Source organism: Protopterus annectens, chromosome 7.part0 (assembly GCF_019279795.1).
Source record: "Protopterus annectens isolate FY-2018-M chromosome 7.part0, PAN1.0, whole genome shotgun sequence".
Classification (NCBI taxonomy): domain Eukaryota; kingdom Metazoa; phylum Chordata; order Ceratodontiformes; family Protopteridae; genus Protopterus; species Protopterus annectens.
In genome coordinates this window covers 1,394,824,801-1,394,849,141 of record NC_056739.1, presented here as the reverse complement: position 1 = coordinate 1,394,849,141, position 24,341 = coordinate 1,394,824,801, and the positions used below count along the sequence as shown (strand labels likewise).

The window sequence follows — 24,341 nt, the reverse complement described above, 5'->3', positions numbered from 1 at the left end:
TTTCTTTTATTTCTACTATATACTTAAGACTTCACTTTCATTTATCCTACTCATTAGCTAGAACTTCTGAAGAAATATCGATCTTTCCTAATAATTCTCAAATAATTTAGACTACCCAGTGTCACATTTTATTCATTAGCCTGCATTTTTATCTCAAGTGTTATTGGTTCATGATATGAAATAGTTATTGGATGCATGTCAAAGCTTTTAATTAAATGCACATATTCTTTTGAAATATAAATTTCTGTCAAGTCTAGCCCCACTTATTGTACCTTGGGGAATAAAATATGGAGATTCTCGCCAAATTCCTACTTATGAATTCACATCTATACCAAATATTTTCATAAATGTCTTTGGACATCTACCCTCTTTTATTATATTTTTCATTCCAGGTCCCCCTGGATACTTCCTCACTGTTGCAAATCAAGTTTCAGTCTCCCACCTATGTAATATTCCATACTGAAAATGGATTCTCAAAGAAAATTTTCTTTAGTTCCATAACAGTTTCAGGTGGTATATAAACATATGCCAGCGTAATCCTACTCCCTTGCCACTTTATCATCTTTTTTCCCCCCTCGTCTATCACTACTGGAGCTCCTCTAGCAATTAGTACAAGTATGCCCTTCTTCCTCTGTCCCTGGTATTCTGCTAAATATCCATCCTAAAATCCTTTCTTTATCAAATTCACATGATCACTTCTTTCCAAATGTGTCCCCTGTAGTACTGCTACTTGCACTCTAAATTTCTTCACATAATTCAATATGCTTATCTTTTTTTGTTTGTACCTGTGAGCTCCTTTACATTCCAAAATAATACAGATATTGTAATGGCTGCACTAAGAAGTTATTATACAACTTATTATATATTTCAGCTTTTTAAAATAAATGTCTGCTTTCAGCTTGGCAGGTTTATACTTTATACAGTCATTTCTCATCATCTCCATTTGAATGAATATCAATATTTTTGTATTAAGAAAACCCTCAAAAAAAACTTACATCCATAATGTATTAATTTAAAACAAACCTGTGTACGTTTTCAAATAATGATGTTTTAACACTCCTGACAGGAACAACGATCTCAAACTTTAAAGAGCATGTTGCAGCCTGTGCTCCTACTTACACCTACTGTTGCCTGTTCTCGTCTCATCTTTATAACCCCCCCCCCATTTGAAATGGTATGGTTTCAGAAAACATCAACTTTTAGTCTTAAGAAAACAAGCACTGGATACCTTTAAATGAAACTAAATTATACATTGTTCTAGTAAATGCACTGAAGAAAACTGCTCTTACTCACTTCCAATAATCCCAAACTATTTTTACTAAGATGCTTGCCCTTGTACCTTTTAGTTTTACATTTCCCTCATCAAACAATGTCCAGAGCTCTCTAAATGTACTGCCTGGACCTGTAGTCAGACTATCTCCATGAATATGTAAGAACAGAATATCAGCTGCCTTCAGCTGAAGTTTTCTCAACTCACACTGAGCACTGCTTTATTATACAACATGCAATCTACATCAGAAGATGTTTTATACAAACACTGTTAGGAACAGAAATTGTTTTCTTAGTTTCTTTTTGTTCTCTTTTTATAGTGTCCTTCCACACATTAATGACATTTAGTGGGGTATATGCTCCAGTCCCCACCACCAAGTTCAACAGAGTCAACAAAAGTCCAGTCTTTCTCAGCCACTTTTTCTTGTAAAGCAAATTTTACAAATGTGATCGACTCTTTATAATCTCACATTTATTCACTAATTTCACTGTTGCTGGTCCTCCTGTTCTTTTCCATTTCCCAACATCAGACTATGGTTCAAATACAAGAGAATAAAGATTCTTCTAGTCAACTCCTGTGCTTTTTTCCGTCTCTCAAGCATTTTCTTTTAGAACACTGGAAAAAGTTTCCTTGGCACAGTTTCCCTATAAGCTTTAATATCAAAAGAATGATGACCATAACCCCCTTCTGCTTGATGGGTCACTTTATGTTGGATAAACTTTTGTATTTCCTCCTTAGTCTGTTCTACATCAAAAAATGACTTTGAACCTCCAACAAAAAAATATTCTGAAGACAGCTGGATATAGCAGCTTGAATCGCACACATGCCTCAACATTCCTTAATTGCTGGGATAAATTTGCTTCTCTTCTGCCTGGTGTACAGTGAGCAATCATTTTCTACAAAGACTCTACTGTCTCCAGTTTTTAGCACTTTGCCCTTCTGCCACAGTTTCGTTAGGATCACCTCTTTCTACTGGTTTGATTGCATCTTTACTAATACAGGTCTTGGTTGCTTTCTCATGGCGAGGTTTAGAGCATACACAAGATCCTGCTGTAGAATACCAGTCCAGTTGCTTATTTGTACTTTCCTAAAATGAATACAGTCTGTCCCTTCAAGTTTCTGTAGTACAGCAGAAAATCTTAGGTTTTCTCTGTGTGTGATGTCCTCTAACTTTATCATTTTTTTTAAATCGCTCTTCTTGAGCAGTATATTACTCAGTCTTTTCTTCATTTTGACTTCTGATTTTTGCAGTTTTAGTCATCTGAATAGCCATTTCAAAGCTTCTTTCATTTTTCCCAGCCTTTTGAGTTGATGCATTTCCAGTCGTTTGTTATTTTAGTAGATATATTTCAATATTTCATTTTAATCAGCTCTGAGCACACACAATTTATTTTTTCCTCTAAAATTAGTGGAAACCATCTCTTGTACCAAACCTGGAGCTTGAATTAAACTGCTTTTTGCTGAATAGCTGTAGGATTCTTCCCAGTCAGTGCAACCCCCCCCCCCCCACACACACACACCTTTTCTAGTGGATTTTCTTTCAGGCGCTCTAAGTTTCTTCCTTGCTGGCATCCAAGCAGTGTACTTACTAGCCAGCAACTGAATTTTACTAAAACTGGAAGAATTACTAGCCCTCCCTCTCAGGTTTTTTCACACTGGAAAAGCTGAAACTAAGTTGTTGATCAGTGTGCAGCTATCTTGGATATAATATATATTAAAGTAGGGTTTAAGTAAATGCTTGTTACTGGATAGTATGCAGCACATGACAAGCTTAAATGAGTTTATAATAAGTTTTGTATTGTTAATGGTTGGTCTAATGAAGCCTTAATTGTTTGAAGAAGACAAAAGCACTACACTATTTCAATAAACCGTACAGTGTTTTTCCTGTGTCACTTTACCATTTTTAAGTTGGAAATGGCAAGAGGTTCACAGATCCCCAATAACGATACATGTTTTAAAAATCCCAAGTAATATTTTTCTGCCACAGGGAAAAGAATATGTTAACACCCTCATGGAAAGAAGGGAAGTAGCCAATTAGCAGCTAAACCAATTCTTCTCACAAAGGAAATCTAGAAAGGAAGACTGATTTAGATGCAAGTGAATCTTTCTAAGCCATTAGGAGCAATTTTCATAAATCTGACATTATCAAGGATACCCTCTGATCTATGGAAAGGTATGTAGCCTCTTAACTTGTCTGACAACCGTTTAATGAAACTGCAACAAAATAAGAGATAAGAATCTTTGTGGTCTTCAAGCAGTATTCTGCCATCACCATGAATGATGTTACTATTCAAAGATAAAATGATTGACTTTTAACAATTGTATTACGAGCTGGCATTATTTGAGGGGATCCAGCATGTGTCAGTATTGGAGGAGAGAGTCAACAGGTCTTCCTGCCTTGCAGAGACAGCTTACACCTCTATCAGCATAGCTTTTGCTTACTGGCTAAAGTTTTTGCTACTCCAGTCAGTTTTTAGACAGTCTGTCTCCTAGACATTCCAACATACTAAATTCTAATATGGACTACATCAAGGGGGTTATGCCCAAATTTTTGGCCTTCCTAACATTCGAGTACATCCATATCTATATGATTACAAAGACCTGGCTATGTTAGCATGACACCAATCCCTCTAAGCCTGGGTTCATCAGCTATCACTTCTTCATATAGAGTGGTAACTGCAGGAGAATATCTGTATAGATTATGATCCCATTATAGAAGGGAAATTCAACATGATCCCTACCTACAACTTCTGGGCATCCAAGTTACAATGAGTAATTGTCACATTGCTGCTAGCTACAGATCATCTTCAATGGCTACTTCTGGCCACAATAATTACCTAAATGCTTTAGATAAAACTCCAGCTCATCCCAACATATCCAACCATCTACTGGCAACAATATACCAACAACAAAAATAAGTTCAAAGCTTCCTAGACTGTTAAAACTCTCGCGAACAAATTGTCAATCTTTCCATTAGAGGCTCCAACATTCTCAATATTGTCCTCGTGTCTATGGCTCTCCTTCTTATACCTCTCACCCGGGTACTCACCCTCCAGTTAAATCTGACCATAAACCAATTATTTTTCCATTAAAACCAGCAGCACCCCAATGCAAACACTACAAACCGTGTTACAGCACACAGTATCTCTCCACCTACTGACTTCATTGTCAAGGCTGTTGCCTATTACAGAGAAATCAGTCCCTATCCACCCCAAATACAATAGAAAATTTAAGAACAAACTCTTTTAGAGGAAAACTTACATCAGTAAGCTATTTAAGAAAAGAAAGAAGATAATCAAGTCATACAATAAGCCTCCTCCTCTGCACTTTAAACAAGCATTGAAACAGCCTCGTAAAAATATTAAAATGTGCCATTTGAAAGTCTCAATCTGACAATGAATGCAAGTTAGCTATTTCCACCAACAATAACTGGAAATCCTTCATCAAATAATGTCAAGTAGCTCACTATTAATAGCCAAATATGCTTGCTTACAATAATACTAACTATTCAGATCCCAAGGAAATAACTAGTATCCTGCAACATATATTTAGCTCCAAGTTTACTGTATCATCCCAGTCGGCTATTCCCCTACCCCAGAAACCCCCCAAATGTTATCACACACCAAGTTCTATCAGCCCTGACCCAAAGCTAAAAGCACCACTTTCAAGGGCCTGATAATGCATCAGACTGCCTACTTACATTTTGTGTGGGCTTCTGCTCATGCTGCCTGTGGATTCTCAGCTAAATCTCACCCAATCGACTCATTTGCTTCCTATCAATGGGGGGAGGATCAGACGGGAGAGGCCATCATTAAGGTGGCCAGCAGAGATGGTTTGAGGTTTTTGTTTTTCATTAAATAGTATGTCCTCTTCGCGCATTTAGTAACATGAGGGAAAGGGGCATGCACACGTTTGTCTCTCACTTCTGCAAGGAGTGTTGCTAGCAAGCAGCCCTGCCTCCAGTCCTCAAGCACAGGTGATGGCCTCCCTGGTCTCCACCAGAGAAATCACAAACACGCCAGTGGGCTCACCCAGTACACTTACCCCATTCTTCCCCCTGAGAGATGTAAGCAGGCCAAGAGTTTTGCAGTGGTGCTACCATTAAGTACTATGTTCTCTAACTTGTGTAACTAGATAGGGGTTCTAATCTCACAGCAGTGTGTGTGTGTCTGTCTCTTAGTCTTAGCTGGGAGGTTGGCATAACGATTATCTTACAAGCACAAGGTGCAGGGTTTGATTCTCACGTAGAATAATTAGCTAGGCTTAAAATGGCCCAGAGGGCAGTTTGCCTAGTACTAATCTATGAACTTATGACTCTTCCCTCACCTGATACCCTGCTGGTCCTCCAGTACCACAGCCATTAATCAAACACTTGAGGCAAGGATGATTACCCACTAATGGTAAACAGAGTGTGGCTAAAACTCTCCTTAACCTATTTATTGTCTGCCAACCCACAGGTAAGGTAAAAATAATATAAGTATAAATCCAGAAAAATGTCAAAACCAGATGTTTAAGATAAAACAAAACTAAGAACAAGTAAATCAGGACACCCATATTCACACAAACAGTGCCACAAACTAACTTTTAATTGGAGTGTTTCTTCCCAAAAATAAGGACTTCTTCAGAAATACATTACAAAAACACAAACAAATAGAAATTCTAACTAAACAGAGTAGTGGAAGAAAGCTACTGGCCAGCTTACTGGTTCTCATCCTGTTTAAATAGGAGCTATGCAAATGTGTTCATTATGACCTGGCGGAGTAACACTATTTAAAGTGATCTACCAGAACAATTCCCTACATAGCAAGACAGTCTTTCAGTCACCACTCCTAAATGCTTTCATTACCTTTACTTGAAAACATATTTTTTTTTTTTTTTTTTTTTTTTAAATAGAATATGTTCAGTTTTTCCTACATAAAACAAAGGACAGGTACTGCTGTTGGCAATGTAAACACCTGCTATTGTACAGTTATACGCCCCAGTACAGGGAATAACCCTCACACAATTGTTAACGTTCAGACCTTCAAAAATAAAATGACAACCGGAGCAACTACATTTGCGACACCCTTAGGTCTTTGTTCAAAACTCTCCTCAATGCCGTCAATGAAATTGAAATCTCCTCAATGCCGTCAATGAAATTGAAAAACTAGGGTAAAGGATCTAATTTTTGAAATTCAGGCCAGATGCCCTGCATACAAGTTTCCAGTTCTTGACAGATGACGTACTGTAGACTTAATGTTTCAAATGAGTAATGAAAAATCATACAACTGTAACCTGATAATTTACTCTGTGGGTTTGAACCAGTGATTTAACTAAAATAAGTACATAGTTCAAAACAGCATTTTAACTTTAAGAAATTCATGATGTCAACAATCAAAGTTTCATGTTAATTACAAGCAACAAACAGATTTTAAGACAAAACACAGCTGTAATAACTCGCCACTTCTGAGATGATCCTAGGCACTGCCACATTAATTGTACCCAATGTTTGGAAGAAATGCCACTGTGATCTCATCAGAAAAGGGTGTCTCTGCCACCAGTCTATGTTCTATCCATTTATTTAGTTATTCGTTCATTCTGCTAGGTAACCAAGATTGTCTGACTAGCCCTTTTCAGCAGATTGCCGAGGAGAAATGCTCCAGGAAAATTAACATACAAAAAACACAGCAAACTACAGTTGTAAATAGAGTTAACAACACATCTTCTTCAAAGAAAAAAAAAACTAAAACAGTAAAATTATATTTGCAATTTACAAAGGACCAAAAGATAAAAAGCAAAAAAATATGAAGTAATTATTATATATTGCAATACAGTTTTACAGTGACAGCACAGTTGATATATGACCAACATGAGCAATGAAATATAGTCTACAAAAGAAATGCAAGTTTTGTTTTTTTTTTTAAACAAATTGAAATGCATCTGACCAGTGAACAGGCCTTGAAGAAAAATACAATTATAAAATGGAGTTAAGGGAGGAACAATTGTCAGGAGAGTGACTTATGTGCTATTTACAAGTGTGAGAAACAAAGAAGGTTTAGAAATTCAAGCCAATTTAATCTTATGAGTTCCAGGGAGTGACAAAACTGGAACTAGGCATCCTGGCTGAAAATGTGGTAATTTTATTATAGCACTGTTCATGTTTTTTATTATTAGAGAAGTATTAATGTTTGCGAGAACAGGTGAAGCATAAAGTAAGATAGAGACTATGTACGTACGTGGTAGTTGTATTAATTTTAGCTTAGGGAGTGAGAAAGAATTTAGAGACTCGATACAGAAGTTTTTATAGGTTCATAGGCGAGTAACTAGGCTATCCCATGTGGTTATAGATTGGCCTTACCCATCACATGGTCTATAACTATATATTATCCCTAATTAGAATAACTGAGATCATACCATAGATAATTTGAGGGGGCTCATGCATGGGATAAAGCATTTAGGAGCTGCATCTGTCCATGAGTAGCACAGAGGGCAGTCCCGGGGTAAATTTCCTGTTTCCCATTCATAGATCTAAGTTGCGCTTGCAAAGGGCAGGTAGAAACTTTGTTTTATGTGGATAGGGAGTATCCTCTGTAAAATACATCTGTCTCTCCAAACTGTTCCGCTGATTTTGCAGAAGAGGTTTAGATCTCTAGACCAAGCATTTCTGATGTCATCAGACTTGTTGATGTGCAGTAAATCCATCAGCAATGGGTTGGAAGATGTCTTGTATGCCAAACACAAGTCATTTCTTACCAGTCTGCAGGATACACAGTACAGTGACAGGGCTAGGAGTTAATCCATGTAGAACATGTTGTTCAGGCCTTGTACCCTTTTAGTAAGGTATCCCTGTGGGTGTTCCAGTTGTTGCATGTGCTGGGACAGATACGTGTCAAAGGGTGCATTTTATTCAATGATTGGCCTAGTGAGAGCTGATTAATGGAAGACAATGACATCCCTAGATCTAGATCCAATCCCTTTGTTTATAAGCTATGCAATATAGAAGGACTTTCTTACACTAGACACATGTTGGTCAAAAGTTAGGTCACTGTTCACATATCTTCCCAAATCCTGAACTGGATCATTCTTAGGGGAGTATCATCAATGTGGTAGTTCCCTGGGGTAAATGACTTTCCAAAGGATACAATGCATTTTCTTGCATTTAGTTTCAGCCTATGATTTTGACACCAGTTATTTATTTGAGGCAAACCTTCCTTTAGGATGGCTAAGTCACTGGGTATTCAATGACTGCTCCTAGTTTGCAGTCATCTGCAAACTTAGTCAGACAAAGCCCTTTGATATTTGCTTTTACTTCAGAAAGTAGATGCCAAACGGGAGAGGTCCCAGCACAGAACCCTGCCGGACTTTACTGGTGACTGGTCTCTTTGCAGGGGTAACTTCAACTACTCTGATTATCTGCGTCATACCTGTGAGCCATTTGGCAATCCAGCAGGTGACATTGGGGTACATTTCCAGTTTACTTAGCTTTTCTACTATACCCGAGTCAGGAATTGTGTCAAAAGCTTTGGCCAGTATATATACACCTTACCCTTCTGGTCAACAGGTTAAAGGTATATATAGTGTGTACCGTTTTGCCTTCATCCATTGCTTTGGTGACCTTTTCAAAAAAAAAAAAAAAAAAAAACACCAGGTAGGATGCATGACCTGCCCTTGATGAATCCAATCTGAGACAGGTCCAGCATTTGGAAGTTCCCCATGTCCTGATCATAATGGCACAAACTGAACTAAAGGCTCTTTTTTATTATACATTCATATGCAACTGTTTTATCACATAAATGTGTTTGATTTGAATCTCTTAGTTGGGGAAACAGTAAAATTCTGTGAGACCATCTTAATATATCTCAATTTAATTATTTGACATACATAACTGATAGATCATTTATAAACTGTTATAAAAATAAAAACACTGTTTAATTTTACATTTGCTTACCAAGATGGAATTTTTGAACTCATAAGTGTTGGACGACTTAATAAAAATTAAAATCTATTTTTGAGTGTAAACATTGTGAAACATTTTAACAGTCTTAGTCCTAAGTGTTTTAATTGTACTAAGTTCGTAGATTTGTGGAATACAGTAAAAACACTTGTGATTAACCTTCTGGTCAACACCTTTTTGATAAAGTTTTTGTAATAGATTACTAATCATCTTACTGTCTGATCAGATGAACTGTGTAGCTTAAGGAAAAAGAAAATTAAGGACTCACAAAACCCTTTAAAAACAAAAAGAGTTATGTAACAGGAAGTCAAACCTCTTATTTCACAAGTGGCTATATTAAAAAAGAAAAGGAAACGGTATACAAAAAGGCTTGTAAAAAGTAGTAGTCAAAAATTTCTCCATTGTAGGTCTAACTTCATAATGAAAGGGTGAGGCTTGATCAAGAAAACAACATTGACAGTACTAAATTAAATCAATCACAAGTGACGATACGGTTTCTACCCTGACCATGTATGTGTCAGTCACACAAGTGATATAAAACAAGGTCGGTAGAACCATAAAAATAGATATTCTGATATAGAAGCTAATAAATTAGATCTCAGTAAAAAGAATGAATGTAATATAATCTATAAATTAGATCTCCGTAAAAAGAATGAATGTAATATAATCTTCAGATACAGGATATGCTGGAAGGTGATGTAACCCATGATTTTCACAAGGGTACATACATGACTCAAACAGTAGATGGTGATTACACACATAATTAATGTGACAGCCAATACTTTTAATATACATGAACAAACTTCCCTATTTCCAAACTTGTGTCATTATTCAACAGCAGTGGTATTACATAATACAAGTAAGAGTAGATCTGAAACACAAGCACAAGAAATTTTGTCAAGTGGCAATTTAGCATTACCTGAAAATCAAGAAACTTACATGAGAAAAATATAACTGTAAGGGAAAAGTACATAATACAATTTGCCCTTTTGATAATATGTGAAACACACAGCGAGTTTTGATTTTAGGAGATTCTATAGTAAGATCTGCTGGAATAACAGCTAAATAAATATAATATGAACTCTGACACTTTCAGTCATTCCAGGACTAAAATTAATTGATGCACCTAATTTACTACCCAGACTGTTATAGGTTAAACCTAAATATGATACTTTAGTTATTCATGCTGGTGTAAATGACCTTATAATACCCCATTAAGATATATGATGAAATTTGTTCAGGAGATAAGTGAAATTATTCCACCATTCTCCATAATATTGGTTTAACAAAGCTCACATTTTTAATACATGGTTAAGACAACTGAACTGGATATACAATATATAAGCTGATTATTGGGAACACAGTGTTTATGACTTATGTCTTTTTTTTAAGATATGTTACATGTGAGTCAATACGGTGCCTCCTGCATTGTGGGTAAAAATGATGACTCAATTTATCTTTTTTTTTTTTTAATCAAAAGACCCATCTCAAAATTTGTTACAATTAATAGAGAGCTTGAAAATATTGTAAAATGTTTGTGTAACGCTAGAAACTTGGGGAATAAGATCTAATTTTCAACAAAGGTTAAAAATGGTTGCCATAAGAGTCCTGAAACTCTGTTAATTTACAGATGGCTGTATAAAACATGAATGTCTTCAATTAGATACCCAAGGAGATGGTGTCACTTTGTGGGATCATAACTCAATTCCATCCTGTCTTATAAGATGAGATGCTGATTTGAGACAGTTGCCATTACAAGTTTTTGATACAAATACTAAGAAAAACATTTAGCTTACCCATATTAGAAGTTTGGTAACTCACTGTAAGTATAAGCATTGGGACTTACCTATCAAATTTAGACAATTGCTTTGATACTACAGATAATATTTTACTTGTGAATTTTAATGATCCCCTTATTATTCGGGTGCCTTTGTCTATGATTCAACCGTAGAAATAGAACTTAATATCATTTTACATTATGATTTGATTCAACTGGTTTCAAGTAACGAAAGAGGTAATCATTTATTGGATACTGTTGCTACTGATAATCCACCAACTACAGATTTTACCACTGCCTGGCTTGTCAATCACAATGCCATCTCGTTCCAGGTCAATATGGGTCACTGCACAACAAATACTATGAAAAGGAAAATTCAGTGCCCTACAGATCATGGCCATCTAACTTCCCAATTTGAAAATACTAATTGGTCCTAATTAAGTTCTTTTCCTGGGACTCAGTATGGATATTTGGCATTGGAAAAACTATTGAGTTTAAACAACAATGCCTTTATGACTAAAAAGCTGGTAAGCTTTCTACTCCTGGTTGGTGGAACAGAAATATATTACAGTTATACAAACAAGAAAAAGAAAGAAATTATAAAATTTAAGACTCTTTCTTCAACATTTACTAACAAAAAATGTAATGCCTCTTGCAAAAAATTAAAACAAGCCATTAAAGCTAAGGTATGGTCGATGATCTTCGCTGGCAGTTGGCGCAGAGGATTAAGGAGCTCCTGTGGTTCAGTGGTGCAAGGTGTGATTCTCTCAGCCTCCACTGCTTAACTGTGTGACCCTGAGCAAGTCAAGTAACCAGACACCACTCCTGTACTAAGTCTATGGAGATCAGTGCTCTATCCCAGAAAACAAATACAAATCAATAAAATCTATGAAAACAAACAAACTGATAAGTGTTTTTTCTAATAAGAAAATACTTCATAAATACACTTACTCATTAAATAAAAATAACTTTTACACTAGTACAATCAGAATTGGCAGTGAAGTAATACAGGATGCTTTTATAACGGAGCCCCCAAGTTGTAATTCCATATATGGAACTTGCCCTGCAATAACTGACATTTCTGTTATAAGGCCTTTGAGCAAAATATAAAAAGAAAGCTTCATTTACAGGGCCTGTCTTGACTTCTGCTCAATTACTGTATGACATTAAAGAAAGCATTACTCATATGTTGTGTATCATCTTTAATAAATCTTTGTTTAATGATTTTGTCCTAAGAGTTTAATGATTTTATTTCAAATTCTTGGAAGCTCTCATATACAACTCTTGTCTTTAAGGATAAGAAAGATTTAACAGAAAATTATAGGCCAGTGACCCTGGCATCCTTAGCTGGCAAGTGTTTTGAAAGATGTATAATTGTTTTCATTAATAATACACATAATACTATATTAACCAAAGAAAGCCACCTTGAGTTTTTATGACCAGAAAACCTTTACTTTGGATCTGGTACTTTAACCTGGAGTATTTTTTTTTTAATCTAGCAAAAGCTTTTGACTGTCTATCGCATAAGGTATGTAACCATCTACAAAAAAATTGAGATAAACAGTTACATTACTGGATGGATTATGAATTGGTTATCCAACACAAAACAATGTGTTAAATATTCAGATCTGAAGTTTTGCATCTTATAAGTTTTGCTAAGTGTCCCTCGGGGATCAGTTTTGGGCACGTTATTATTTAATATAGTATTTTCAACTATGCCTAAGAACAATTGTTGGGTGTACAAGTATGCAGTTGACTGTAAAACCAGCTTTTTACTGTAAAACAAAACTGATGCCAATGATCTCAATATCTACCTACAGTCCATACGCAATAAGCTACTAGACACCAGTTTAAATTTTTACTTTTATAAGCACAATATTATGTATTTTACTAAAACTGCAGATATGTCCTATTAACATAAGGATTTGGGTGTTACATTACCTCATGTCTAGCCTTTAAAACTCATGTCACGGCTATCTTTTCTAAAGGCATCAGAGATATGGCTTTATGTTACCTCATGTCTAGCCTTTAAAACTCATGTCATGGCTATCTTTTCTAAAGGCATCAGAGATATGGCTTTATGTTAAGGGATGTTACTATAAGACATGAACATTAATAAACTCTTATGTTTATTATTTAAGGCCAATCATGGAATACAATAATTCTCTTTATGTATATGCACAAGGTCAATTAAAAAAAAATCTTGAAAACATTCAAATAAGGTTCATAAAGGAAATTGTATGTTTAAGAGGTTTTGATTATAGTGCAAGAAGGAAACACTTAAAATATTCACATTTTGATATAGAAAACATTTATGGAAGACTGACCTTAACATACAGAATATTTCACGATTAACTTGCAAATTATATTCAATGTTGAAATATACAGGAATGTTAAAACCCATGGACATAACAACATGAAGTTCCTAACAAAAATGGGAAAAATTGCGGCATGACCTTCATATATTGCTGTCAAAATTACTCATCTTTTGGAATAATCTACTTTTAAATATATGATAGTTTGATAGATTGGAAACTTTTAAGAAAAATCTGGACTCTGGCTGGAGAAAAATGATATGTTCCTCTTTTCAGAGAATTTGTTGTCTATGAGGGCCTACTGGCCTAAGCACTGTATAAATAACTCATGAACAATTTCAAAGAATGTTCTATTTTGTGTAACCAAGCAGTACTAAACTTTTAAAGTGATGTTACGTCTACAGCTGAAGTCTATTTTATGCAGCTATTTTAATTTCCGTCTAAAAATAGGTGCCTGTGGCTGCTGACTACTGACAATCTAACTTAATATGATAAAACAAATGTAGGGTTTCATGTTGACTCACAAAAGGAATTTATCAAATGTTGTTCAGTACAAAAAGACTAAAAAACAGAAAGCTTCCTCCCTTTTTGCAGGGGGGGGGGCTATTGTCTCCTGTACCCCAAAGTTAAACACACCAAACTCTGAGGTCATACAAATGTGGGGAAAAAGGTGCAACCTTAAAGATTGACAAAAGTGTCCCGTCCCCCCACCAAACAGAATTTGATACAAATGCTTTCAGTGAATCAACTGCAACTCAGTTTACAAACTTACCTGTTATCATAGTACCACCTCTAATTTTGTGCTTTTAATACAATGTTGTACAGTTAGAATCACTCATGAGTATATCAAAGGTATAAATTATGGGCACTGTGAGTTTCCTAACCTTTTAGTAATTACATACATATTTAGACATAGTCCAGAACATCTGTTAAAAGGCACAAACCACCGGTTTAAATTCTGCAAGGCAAAAACTGCTATAATGTATGATGTTATTTACAGTGACATATATTAAAAATGTTAAACTACTACCATAAATTAGGGACAAAATGTGCAAAACACCATGAACAATTGATGCAAATTATCTTACAAAAACATTTACAAAATTATGTGACTTTAATTATTTCTTGCAAAAAGTGTAAATATCCAGTTACTAACATTTTTACAAGTTTGCAATTGGCAGGTCAGAGATAAAGTAATGACAGTCTGTTAAAATCTGAAATAAAAACAGAGTGTTGAGTCAGATAAGCATTCATTCAAACTGAAGGCTAAACACTTACAGTACTGAAACAATAGTGCCTTTCAGCAAAAAAGAATATTTAAAAGCTAATTTAAAGAAAAGGATAAATTAAATGGTGAAGGTGAAATACAATGCTTTGCCAATAATAACATGTTGTCTTGTTTTTCTCTTAAATGCCAGTGTTGTTTCTTCTTACTATTGTGTTTCACTGACACTGTTTTACCAGTTATCGGAAAAAATATGAAATTGTTACGTTGTTAATATACATAGCTATGTATAAAATGTGTGTGCGTGTATACATTTATACACACACACATATATATATATATATATATATATATATATATATATATAAATAAATATGTGTGTGTGTGTGTATGCAGACACACATGCAGTTATCCTTCTGTAGGCCTTTTATTCTGTTGTTAATATGGATATCTGACTGCTGTTGTATATGCACCACTTGTAATTGTTCTCCAAGACTTGGACATTACTGTTGCTGAAGTTGTTCAACAATGCTGTGAACTTGAAGGCATGTTTGTTTTGCTTTAATGTTTTATTTTACAAGCCTCTTTCATGCTTTTTAATTTAAGTATTTATTGAAAATGTTATTAAGGAGTGTTGTGGCTTGACCCGGGACAGAAGTAAGAAAAAAAAAGCATTTGCTAGCTGTTCCGCTAATGTTTACCTTAATATCTTTTTGAAGGACTGCAAGTACACAAACTATTCTATATCATCCTTCTTCCTTAAATTTGCTATTTTTTATCAGCTTTTTAAAATCTTGCAAATTATGACTCGTGCCTGAAAAATAATCAGTGCAATTCATACATTTAAAAATCAAGTTTCAGAACAAGTTATAACTGCCCTAGCAGCTCAGCCATAGGCACAGAACACCAATGCAACACGACTGTTAAGGTAGCACGGCATAGATTAATTCATTCTAATAAGTAAAAAGTTATTAAAGAACAGTGCATTGTGACAGAAGGCCAAAGACGAGACATGTACAGCCTAATAAAATGCGACCCAAGCGTTAAATCCATCACCATGCAACAATTCCTTCAAGAAACGAAAACGAGTACAGAACTGCACCACCTGTTTCTCTATACAGTACGCATGACAGTGTCTATATGGAAACGTGAACTGCAAATACCCTGAGATTTTAGAACAAAATATATTCCCTATAATCGTTGCAAAAACAATTACCATGTATCTTAACAGTATATAAAGCAACCGACAAATCATATTCTACAAGAACGAGTTCTTATTTTGGCAAAAAAATTGAAGTCCAGTTCTTTGCATTTGGTTGTGGGTATGGTTTATTTTGCAAAATCTTATGTTTCCATAAAAATATCCCACTTTGGACATTTGAAAAGTGGGACAACCATAGTAAAGAACTGACCAAACATAACGAACCTTTTAAAAAACACAAATTTAATCAATATTTTAGCATATCTAATCCCTGGAAAAAGACATCACTGCAAACTAAAACTAACTATATTAAACAATAAGATTAAACACAGAAATGATACAGCGAAGTGTGAGCAAGACGAACTTAATACAGTTCATGCAATCTGCAACATCATTTCAAGACAGCTGACAAAACATATGCTACACTGTCTACGTTCAGTTACCTGATGTGATACTATTAAATTTGTGATAAAATGTCTGCTTTCTTTATAGATGCAGCTAAGGGAGCGAGAACCGAGCTACTACAGTAGACAACCAAGGCTCCATGTTTGTTTACCCGACTGCATTGTGGGCTGTGACCTCGTGAAGCTGCAGACGCAGAGGTTAACAGTAATACAGCACAGGCAATGGGGGCAGTTACAGATGGTAAGAAGCGTATTTTGTTTTTTTATTTGTAAAGTATCCGCTTATAGTTAGTCTTCCAATTTGCTTTGAAAAGCATTCAGTAATCTGAATGTCGAGGTCGCAGACCCGTGTGGTATTTATTTCAGAGACAGAACTACCACCAGTCTTTCTTTGTGAAGTGGCTCATGTAGCTTTACTTGAAAGAAAGCATTCTTAACAGATTGATATTTAGTAATGAACTTTGAAATAACGCGCTGATTTTTATTTTGATGTTATGGTACACTTCAGTCTCATTCATACATGCTCGTAAGTGTTGATTACTACCGTTGCGCCTAACGTTGATAACGAGTTTATAAGAATCAGTGCAGTTTGGCATAATTTAAATGCTCTTTTTATTGAAAAACACTAAAATGGGGTAGCTATGTGGCACATACGGATGCTATCATACGTTGTGTGACACATATTGAAGATACCTTCGCGTGTGATGAAGACGTATTTATTCACGGGGCTAGCAGGAAATGTGGAAGAGTTTGTGTGAGATGTACGTATGTAAGTATGAAGGATAAAAAGGAGGACTAAGAGAAGATAACAGCGTTGAGTTGGGACGTGTATCTGTCAACTATCAGCGATCCATTATTAATTGTGAACAAACATTAAAAATAGACACGGAGGCTCTTGAAAAGTATGCCCAGTCAAAGATCTGGGTAGTTGACTAGCATAAAGTCAGCTTAGTGCATGGCATATAACTCCTCCCACTTTCAGTGGATTTGTGGAATGCTACTAGGAAAAGTAAGAATCTGTAAACGTTGATGAATGGTATACTTCATAATGTAAGTAAGGTTACCACCTGCCCATCTTTCGGCAGTTGTGTCTTTCAGAAAAACTAGAAAATGGCAAATGTCCTGAGATTTGCCAAAACGGATGACCTAAATTTTCTTTAATACTTGCATAATACAGTTATTGTGTGCATGGGACACCTAAATATTAATAAGTAGTATAATCGACGCAAATGCTGCAAGAATAAGATTTTATTTTGCAAAAAAAAGTGAAGTTCTGTCCTTTGCTCCAGGTGTGGGTATGTTTTGTCCTGCAAAAGCTCAGGTTTCTACAAAAAATGCCCCACTTTGGGCATTTGAAAAGGTGGCAACCCTAAGTGTCACTGTTTTTTGTGAAACGGGCAGGTGAGACATGTGGGTCCCCTTTTAATCATTGGTGCCACCAGGTGGTAATATAGCTGCTTTTCTGTGCACTGAACAGTTTCAAAATTGTGTGTGAATGTAGGAGAGCTGGAAAATCCTACAGGAGTAAGCCAAGCCTGAAAAGGAGTTCATATGCAAAATGGGTACTTTTATCTGGCAGATCATGCGGGGGGCGAAATCAAGCTTGAGACTAGAGAACAAATCTAAAATAGGTACAGTTAAGAGGTCTGATTGCATGGTGTCTACTATATGTTGTTCTTCTAATCTGAAAAAATAAGAAAGTGCTCCCTTTTCTGTGAACTATAATTTTTAAAAGCTAGTGCTTTGATTGTTATTGCTAACAGGATGAGAGTTATGCCTTTCAGCCATATGATGTAGGCATACTGCTATGATTCTGGTCCTCTGATTTAGCTTTTAATTATTTTTCAAGTTACTGTTTGTAATAAAGTCAGAATTGTTTAAGACTACTTGCATTATTAAATGAATGCTCTAAACATAGAGAAAAACTCATTATCCTTTTTTTGTAGAAAGTGCTCCACATTTGGAACCCCTTCTGTGTTTTTAATTCCCAGGGGATGTGAAGTATGCTGGGAGACTTGAGTATAGATGTTAGGTAGGGCAAGATTATTTAGAAAAAAAATGGGGTGGTCGGTTCTTATTTTCTTTCAGAGTGAGGCAGACCTACCTATGGTCATACAGTCTTTATTATCAGAGTGGAGAATCTAGGTTAGGAAATGGAGAGGGTGGCTGTTAAGTGAGAAATGTATGTGCTCTCAGGTTTATGAGTCTGATTTGCCTGGAGGTGAAGGAATTTCTCATTTCCAAATGAATAAGAATTTTGGGCTGCATGCATGCTTTATTTACTGTGTGTGTGTGTGTGTGTGTGTGTGTGTGTGTGTGTGTGTGTATATATATATATATATATATATATATATATATATAATGTCAGTGTGTGTATTTTATTTTGACGAGGTAAGTGCACTGGACACAGGGACTCTTTTTACAACCACACTTTAGTTACAGTCAGTTTAAAGCTATGTAGATATTAACAGGATGGAAATATTTTTTCAGCAAAAAAATTAAATAGAATTTAAACTGATATTAGTAATTGATATTAACAGGTAACAGTAACAAGGGAGATCAAATATAAAGTAGTGCAGCAGAAACTGAAGATGGAAACATGAGGTAAAGTAATTACGTAGTAATTGCTTTTATTTGTTTTTGTCTTTTCTAAATTTCTTTTTCTGGTGATGATAGTAAGTTATGTATGGTATACTAGACTTCCGTACCCCCCCCCCCCCCAGCAATTTCTCCTCATCCTGTGGCTTATCCGGATGATCTGCAGCAATCTGAGAGAGAGAATTTTTCCAGTATGTCTTGTGTTTGGTACACCACCCATAGGAGGCCCCCAGGGTCCATATGTATATGGTATCCAGATCGCGTATCTGACATTTCTGAACATGTAGGAATAATCGCTGTTCTCCAGGGTCATTGCTTTCCCACCAGTCTAGTACAGTGCCTGCAGTAATTCCGCTGCACCAATCAGTTGATGGATTGCCTGGTCCTCTTTATCCTTCAAGAAAGCTGAGCTGCTTTTTCTTTCTGAGCGTGAGTCCAAGCTACACTAAGGGAACCTTGTTTCTTCTGCCTGTATATGTGACAGCTTCCTTTTGATGTGTCCCTGAAGCTCAAGAACATAGGAGATGATGTGGATATAGTTTCACTGGCTACTACAGAGTTTCTTCCTTCCTAAGACATGGCTGTTGCTTCCAATGTAATGGAATATGTTGGTCCCTGTTTTAAGTGCAGGTGCAGAACAATGACATGGTTACACATGTGTAATCTTTTGCTTGGTAACCACCTCAACTGTTTTTTTCACCCACACTGTCCATAACTATGTTTCCTTTTAGATGGATTATCCAGTAAATAAGCAGACAGGATGGAAAGGTAGGACAGATAGTTTGTCAGTTGTATTAGAGAGGCTGTAACCCTCTTTTGATACCATTTTGTAACATGAAGAGAAGAAAGTTCTTCCCCTTTTGGAGATGTTGTTAACAAAAAGTGAGAGTGCATAAGTCACATCAGAAGAGTATTAAAGTGAAATATCCAGTCTCCTCATACTATGCTGCTTGCCTAATACTCTGATAGCTGTGCAGATCACTTAGTGGGATTCAGTGTTTCCAATTATCCATCTGGCTTCCCCAACACATCTGGTACAATGCCTGTGGTACTTCGACCATTGTACCAGTACGTTGGTGGATCGCCTGTTCCTCCTTATTCTCATTCATGGAGAGGACCCCAAGATACTTAAATTTCTTTATGTAAGGTAGCTGTTCTTTCTTGCTTGGTGGGAGCAATCCACTCTTTTCTTCGAAAGAACCAAAGCCTTTGAGTTGGAGGTGTCGATTTACATCCCAGCTGCTTCACATTTAGCATTAAAACAATCCACTGCAGCTGACATACTTGTGTAGTTGAGCCTTAGTGGACAATATTGTCTGGAACAAAAAAATACAGTCCTTGCATCACCAGAATGCGATCATCCAGACCTTAGTTGTATCTTTGTATACTCTGTTTGGAAAGCACAAACAGGAGGATATACAAGGCATGCCATTGATGGAGTGCTTTACTTACCTTGATTGTGTCTGACTTAATGCTGAAAATGCAGACATAACTCTCACTCTTCAACTATACAGTGAAAGTGATATGCTGCAGTAGTTCTGGAGGCCCATATTGTTTTAGCACATTCTGCAGTACATGGTCATTTGCTTTCCCCATGTCCGTAAAACGTATGTAGGCATTGTTGTTGAACTCTGATACCCCTCTGGTATTGATGGAAGGGCAGAGAATTAATCCAGTGGTGCATTGCCTGAACAGAATCTGCATTGCTGCTTCTGAATCACTTTGTAAAATTTTGGAAGAAATCTCCTTTCCAGCACCATGACATACACTTTCCCAGGGATGCTAAACATTCTGATGTGCCGTGTAACTGGAACACATCCTCCTGTTCCCATTTTTGAAAATTGGTACCACTTTCCAGTTTGTAATGTGTGGGCTACTGTACCATCTTTCTACTCGGTGTTGAAAAGGCATGTTAACCACAGCATCTCAGGAACGTCTGGCATGTTCTTCATTTCCAGAGAGATTTCATCTACTCTCATAGCTTTGCTGTTGCAAGACTGTTTAATCATCACAGTGACCTCTATAAAAATGGGATCTTGTTCTACTATCTGCTTCAAGAGTTCTTCGCAGTGTCTCTTTCACCTCTCTACAATGTCTCAAATTAATGTCCGCATCTGTCCACCCTTGCTGAGAGTCGTGTGGGCAATATCCTGTTTCCTCTTTCTGAGATAGTTTGTTATAATATTTTTGTTGCTGTGTAGAAGTAATTTTCCCTGACCTTAACCAATTACTGCTATGCTTGAATTTTCTCTTTGATGACTGTTGTAGCTGCTTGCTTCCTTGTTTGTCAGTACCTTTTGGTCATATGTAGGAGTTCCCCTATAATAGCATTGGACAGAAGATCTTTCTTTAACTTGACAGGCTTTTCTCATTGCTGTTGTCCAACAACATCTTAGGGTTAGCCCCATGACAAGCACTAGCCACCTATTGACCACAGTGCCTTATCACTGCCTCAGATATTGAGATATATAGGGGTAAGCTGTACTGGAGGTGGAGTTGAACTCATCCCACACAAATGTCTGCATTTCCAGTAACCTCCCACTGCATGTTTGGGCTTCCTGGGTCTGTCCATCTGCCCCATCTCACAAGCTTATCTCTATTGTTCAAGCTGTACAGAACAAATGGCCTTAGTGCTGATGGTGCAGCTACAGAATGAAGCACTGTCCTTTAGCCCAAGGTAGTTTGGTGCCATGTGAATTTATGAGGAGCCTCATATTTGTTAAGAGTAAGCCATGACTGGCATGAAAGACCAACAGTTTACCACTCATTTTCACATCAGGCAAGGTGTTTTTTCTCAGTCAGTACTATCCAGATATCAGCATCGTTCCTCACAGGAGTGTCCCTTTACATTATCATTGAGTTATGTACAGGTATGCAGATCCTTGTGTTTGCTATTGGCTGCTTTCATCAAAAAGAGTTAATCAGAATACAAAATCTTAAAACTTCACTCAACTTAAATAGTCACAACACAATCACATTAAAACACTTCAATTAAACAATCAGCTCTTCTGTTAAAGCACTAAAACAACACCTTACGGCCACAGAACACGGACCGAAACACAAAAGGAGGGGGTGTGTTCATATTCATCAAGGATACCTACACCTCCAGGTTAGTGGCGCAGCATGATACATCTGAGATCATCCATGTGCAACTAACATTGGGCAAATCTGCAATGCAAATTGTGGCCTGCTACAGATCACCCTCCATGACCCAGGACCACCACTCCACCTTTCTGGAGACACTGGAAAACATGACGGTCCTACCAAACACCCTGATATTGGGCAATTTCAATTACCCTACCATTCACTGGGAAAACTACTAGAGTACAAATTCCCAGGCCCAGCTCTTCCTGGAATTCATCAACTCAAATGCCCTGGATCAGCTGGTAAACTCCCCTACCAAAGGTGAAAACATATTGGACCTGGTCATCACCAACATGGGCGACAGGTGTTCCACACCGGAGGTCACCCCGTCACTGGTTAGATCAGACCATAAACTAATCACTCTGGATGTCCACATCCCACCACCACCCCCAACTAAGGAAACCACAGTAGAAAAACTTTTCTAAAGCAAACTTCACCTTACTTAAGACAGTGGTGGTAAGTTTCCCAGCCCCCACGCTAAAGGATAATGCTGCCCAAGATGCAGAAACCTTTACAAATGCACTCTATGAGCACCTACAAGGATGCATGGATTGTGCCTTCCCTAGCAAAACCCAGACTCACTCCTCTAAGAGAAGGAAACCCTTGCAGTAAACGGGCTATACAATAGCAGGAGGAAACTAGTTCAGAAAAAAGCAAGTCCCAAGAAGGAAAGACATCCTTGATCAGTATCAGTAAGAAACTGAGGTCCCTCATGAAATTATCCAAAGCTAACTTCGAAAGACAAATAACCAAGGATTCAAAAGTTAACCACAAAGCCTTCTTTAGCTATGTTAAGAATCTAAGTGGAAACTCGCAGATATGCACTGAACTAGTGCAAAATAGCAGAAAAATATACTGAACCTACTGATATTGCCAACATCCTGGCAGCTAGATTCAGTGCAAACTTCACCCCCCCCCTCTCACCTCCAAAAGGGCCCACAACAATATCGGGAAAGTGTAGTGTCCCAAAAATCACAGACTCATAGGTGAAAACAGCCCTTTCAAAAGCCAAAAACACAACATCAATGGGACCAGATGGTGTCCCAGGCTGCGTCTTGCACGAACTACAGAATGAACTAACCCCCCACCTAAACACGCTGTTCAGTCTCAGCCTATCCACAGGCTATGTGCCCATAGAATGGCGCACAGCAAAGGTTATTCCTCTCCACAAAGGAGGGGCCACAACTGACCCTGGTAACTCGCCCCATAAGCCTGACTAGCCTGGTCTGCAAGGCTATGGAGCGCATCATCCTGGAACTCATTAACAAAGACATTGGGAACCTCCAAACACTTGACCCGACCCAGTTCGGCTTTGTTAAGGGCAGATCATGCCTACTAAACCTGGTTGACTTCTTTGAGACGGTCACCAAGGCCATAGACGAGAGAAAGGTGGTTCACACAGTCTACCTTGACCTCGCCAAGGCTTTTGACACCATTTCCCACTCTGGTATTACAGAAAAACTCACCAGCCTGAACATAAACCCCTACATCACGAGATGGGTTGCCAACTGGCTTACAGACAGAACTCACACAGTAAGAATAGCGGTCTCCAGGTCCGACTCTAAACCAGTCACAAGTGGTGTCCCACAAGGCTCGATCCTGGGACCCCTACTGTTCGGCATATACTTCTCAGAAGTACAGGCAAACACAGAAGGACTATGGCTAACCAAGTTCGCCGATGACTGCAAACTGGGAGCCATAATTGACTCTCCGGCTGACACGGACATCTTCCAAAAGGGCCTTACTGAGATGGAAACCTGGTGTCAGTCATGGCCTCAAGCTAAATGCCAAAAAATGCATAGTCATCCCGTTTGGGAAAAACAAAACGCCCACGAATTACCACATAGGTGGCAGCCCCCTTAATACAGAAGAGGTAATAAGAGATTTGGGGAACCAGGTAGATAGTAATCTCTACTTTCACAATCATATTGTCAAAGTAGTTAGGAAATTCTTCTATGTGGCCCATCTAATTACTAACGGGTATGAATTTAGAAATAAAGAGGTTATAGTGCCCCTCTGCTGGTCACTCATTAGACCCATCATAGAGTACAGTGCCCCATTTGGGATGTACCTCACAAGACTCATCCAACAGCTGGAAAGACCACAAAAGTACCTCACCAAGAGGATTACTGGTCTCAGACATATGTCCTATGCAGCCCGACTGAAAAAACTCTGGCTGTACACAGTGGCATATCGCTTACTCAGAGGTGATCTCTGCCTGACTTACAAAGCCATGTCCAACTCAGAATTGATGGACATGCTCCACCTAAAGAAAGCCATGTCACTGCAAGCCACGCACTCTAGTGAGCTAAGCCTCGCCACAACAATAAATAGAATATACTGGAGGGATAGATTCCTGTCACAGAGACTCCCCATGCTTTGGAACAAAATTCCAAATTACATCAGGCAGAGCTCCTCACTAACACTCTTCAAGAGAAACCTTGACGAGTAGATGGGTAACAGAAAATATACCC

General features: G+C 37.4%; 2 protein-coding genes across 4 annotated transcripts in view; one reads left to right on the top strand and one right to left on the bottom strand.

The window, feature by feature from the left end:
• Positions 1-16,242, bottom strand: part of ATXN7 (ataxin 7) — a 1,461,623-nt gene extending 1,445,381 nt beyond the window's left edge. The window contains exon 1 of one of the 2 annotated variants that reach the window (XM_044077985.1): positions 16,165-16,242. The gene's annotated coding sequence lies outside the window, so the exon portion shown is untranslated. The remainder of the gene's footprint in view (positions 1-16,164) is intronic. The other variant, XM_044077986.1, reaches the window with a different exon arrangement.
• A 16-nt stretch (positions 16,243-16,258) lies between these two features.
• Positions 16,259-24,341, top strand: part of THOC7 (THO complex 7) — a 593,710-nt gene continuing 585,627 nt past the window's right edge. The window contains exon 1 of one of the 2 annotated variants that reach the window (XM_044077990.1): positions 16,259-16,366. In XM_044077990.1, coding sequence (XP_043933925.1) covers positions 16,348-16,366 — 19 coding nt within the window. In that variant the 5' untranslated portion in view covers positions 16,259-16,347. Of the gene's footprint in view, positions 16,367-16,530; positions 16,652-24,341 lie in introns of those variants that run through there. The other variant, XM_044077989.1, reaches the window with a different exon arrangement.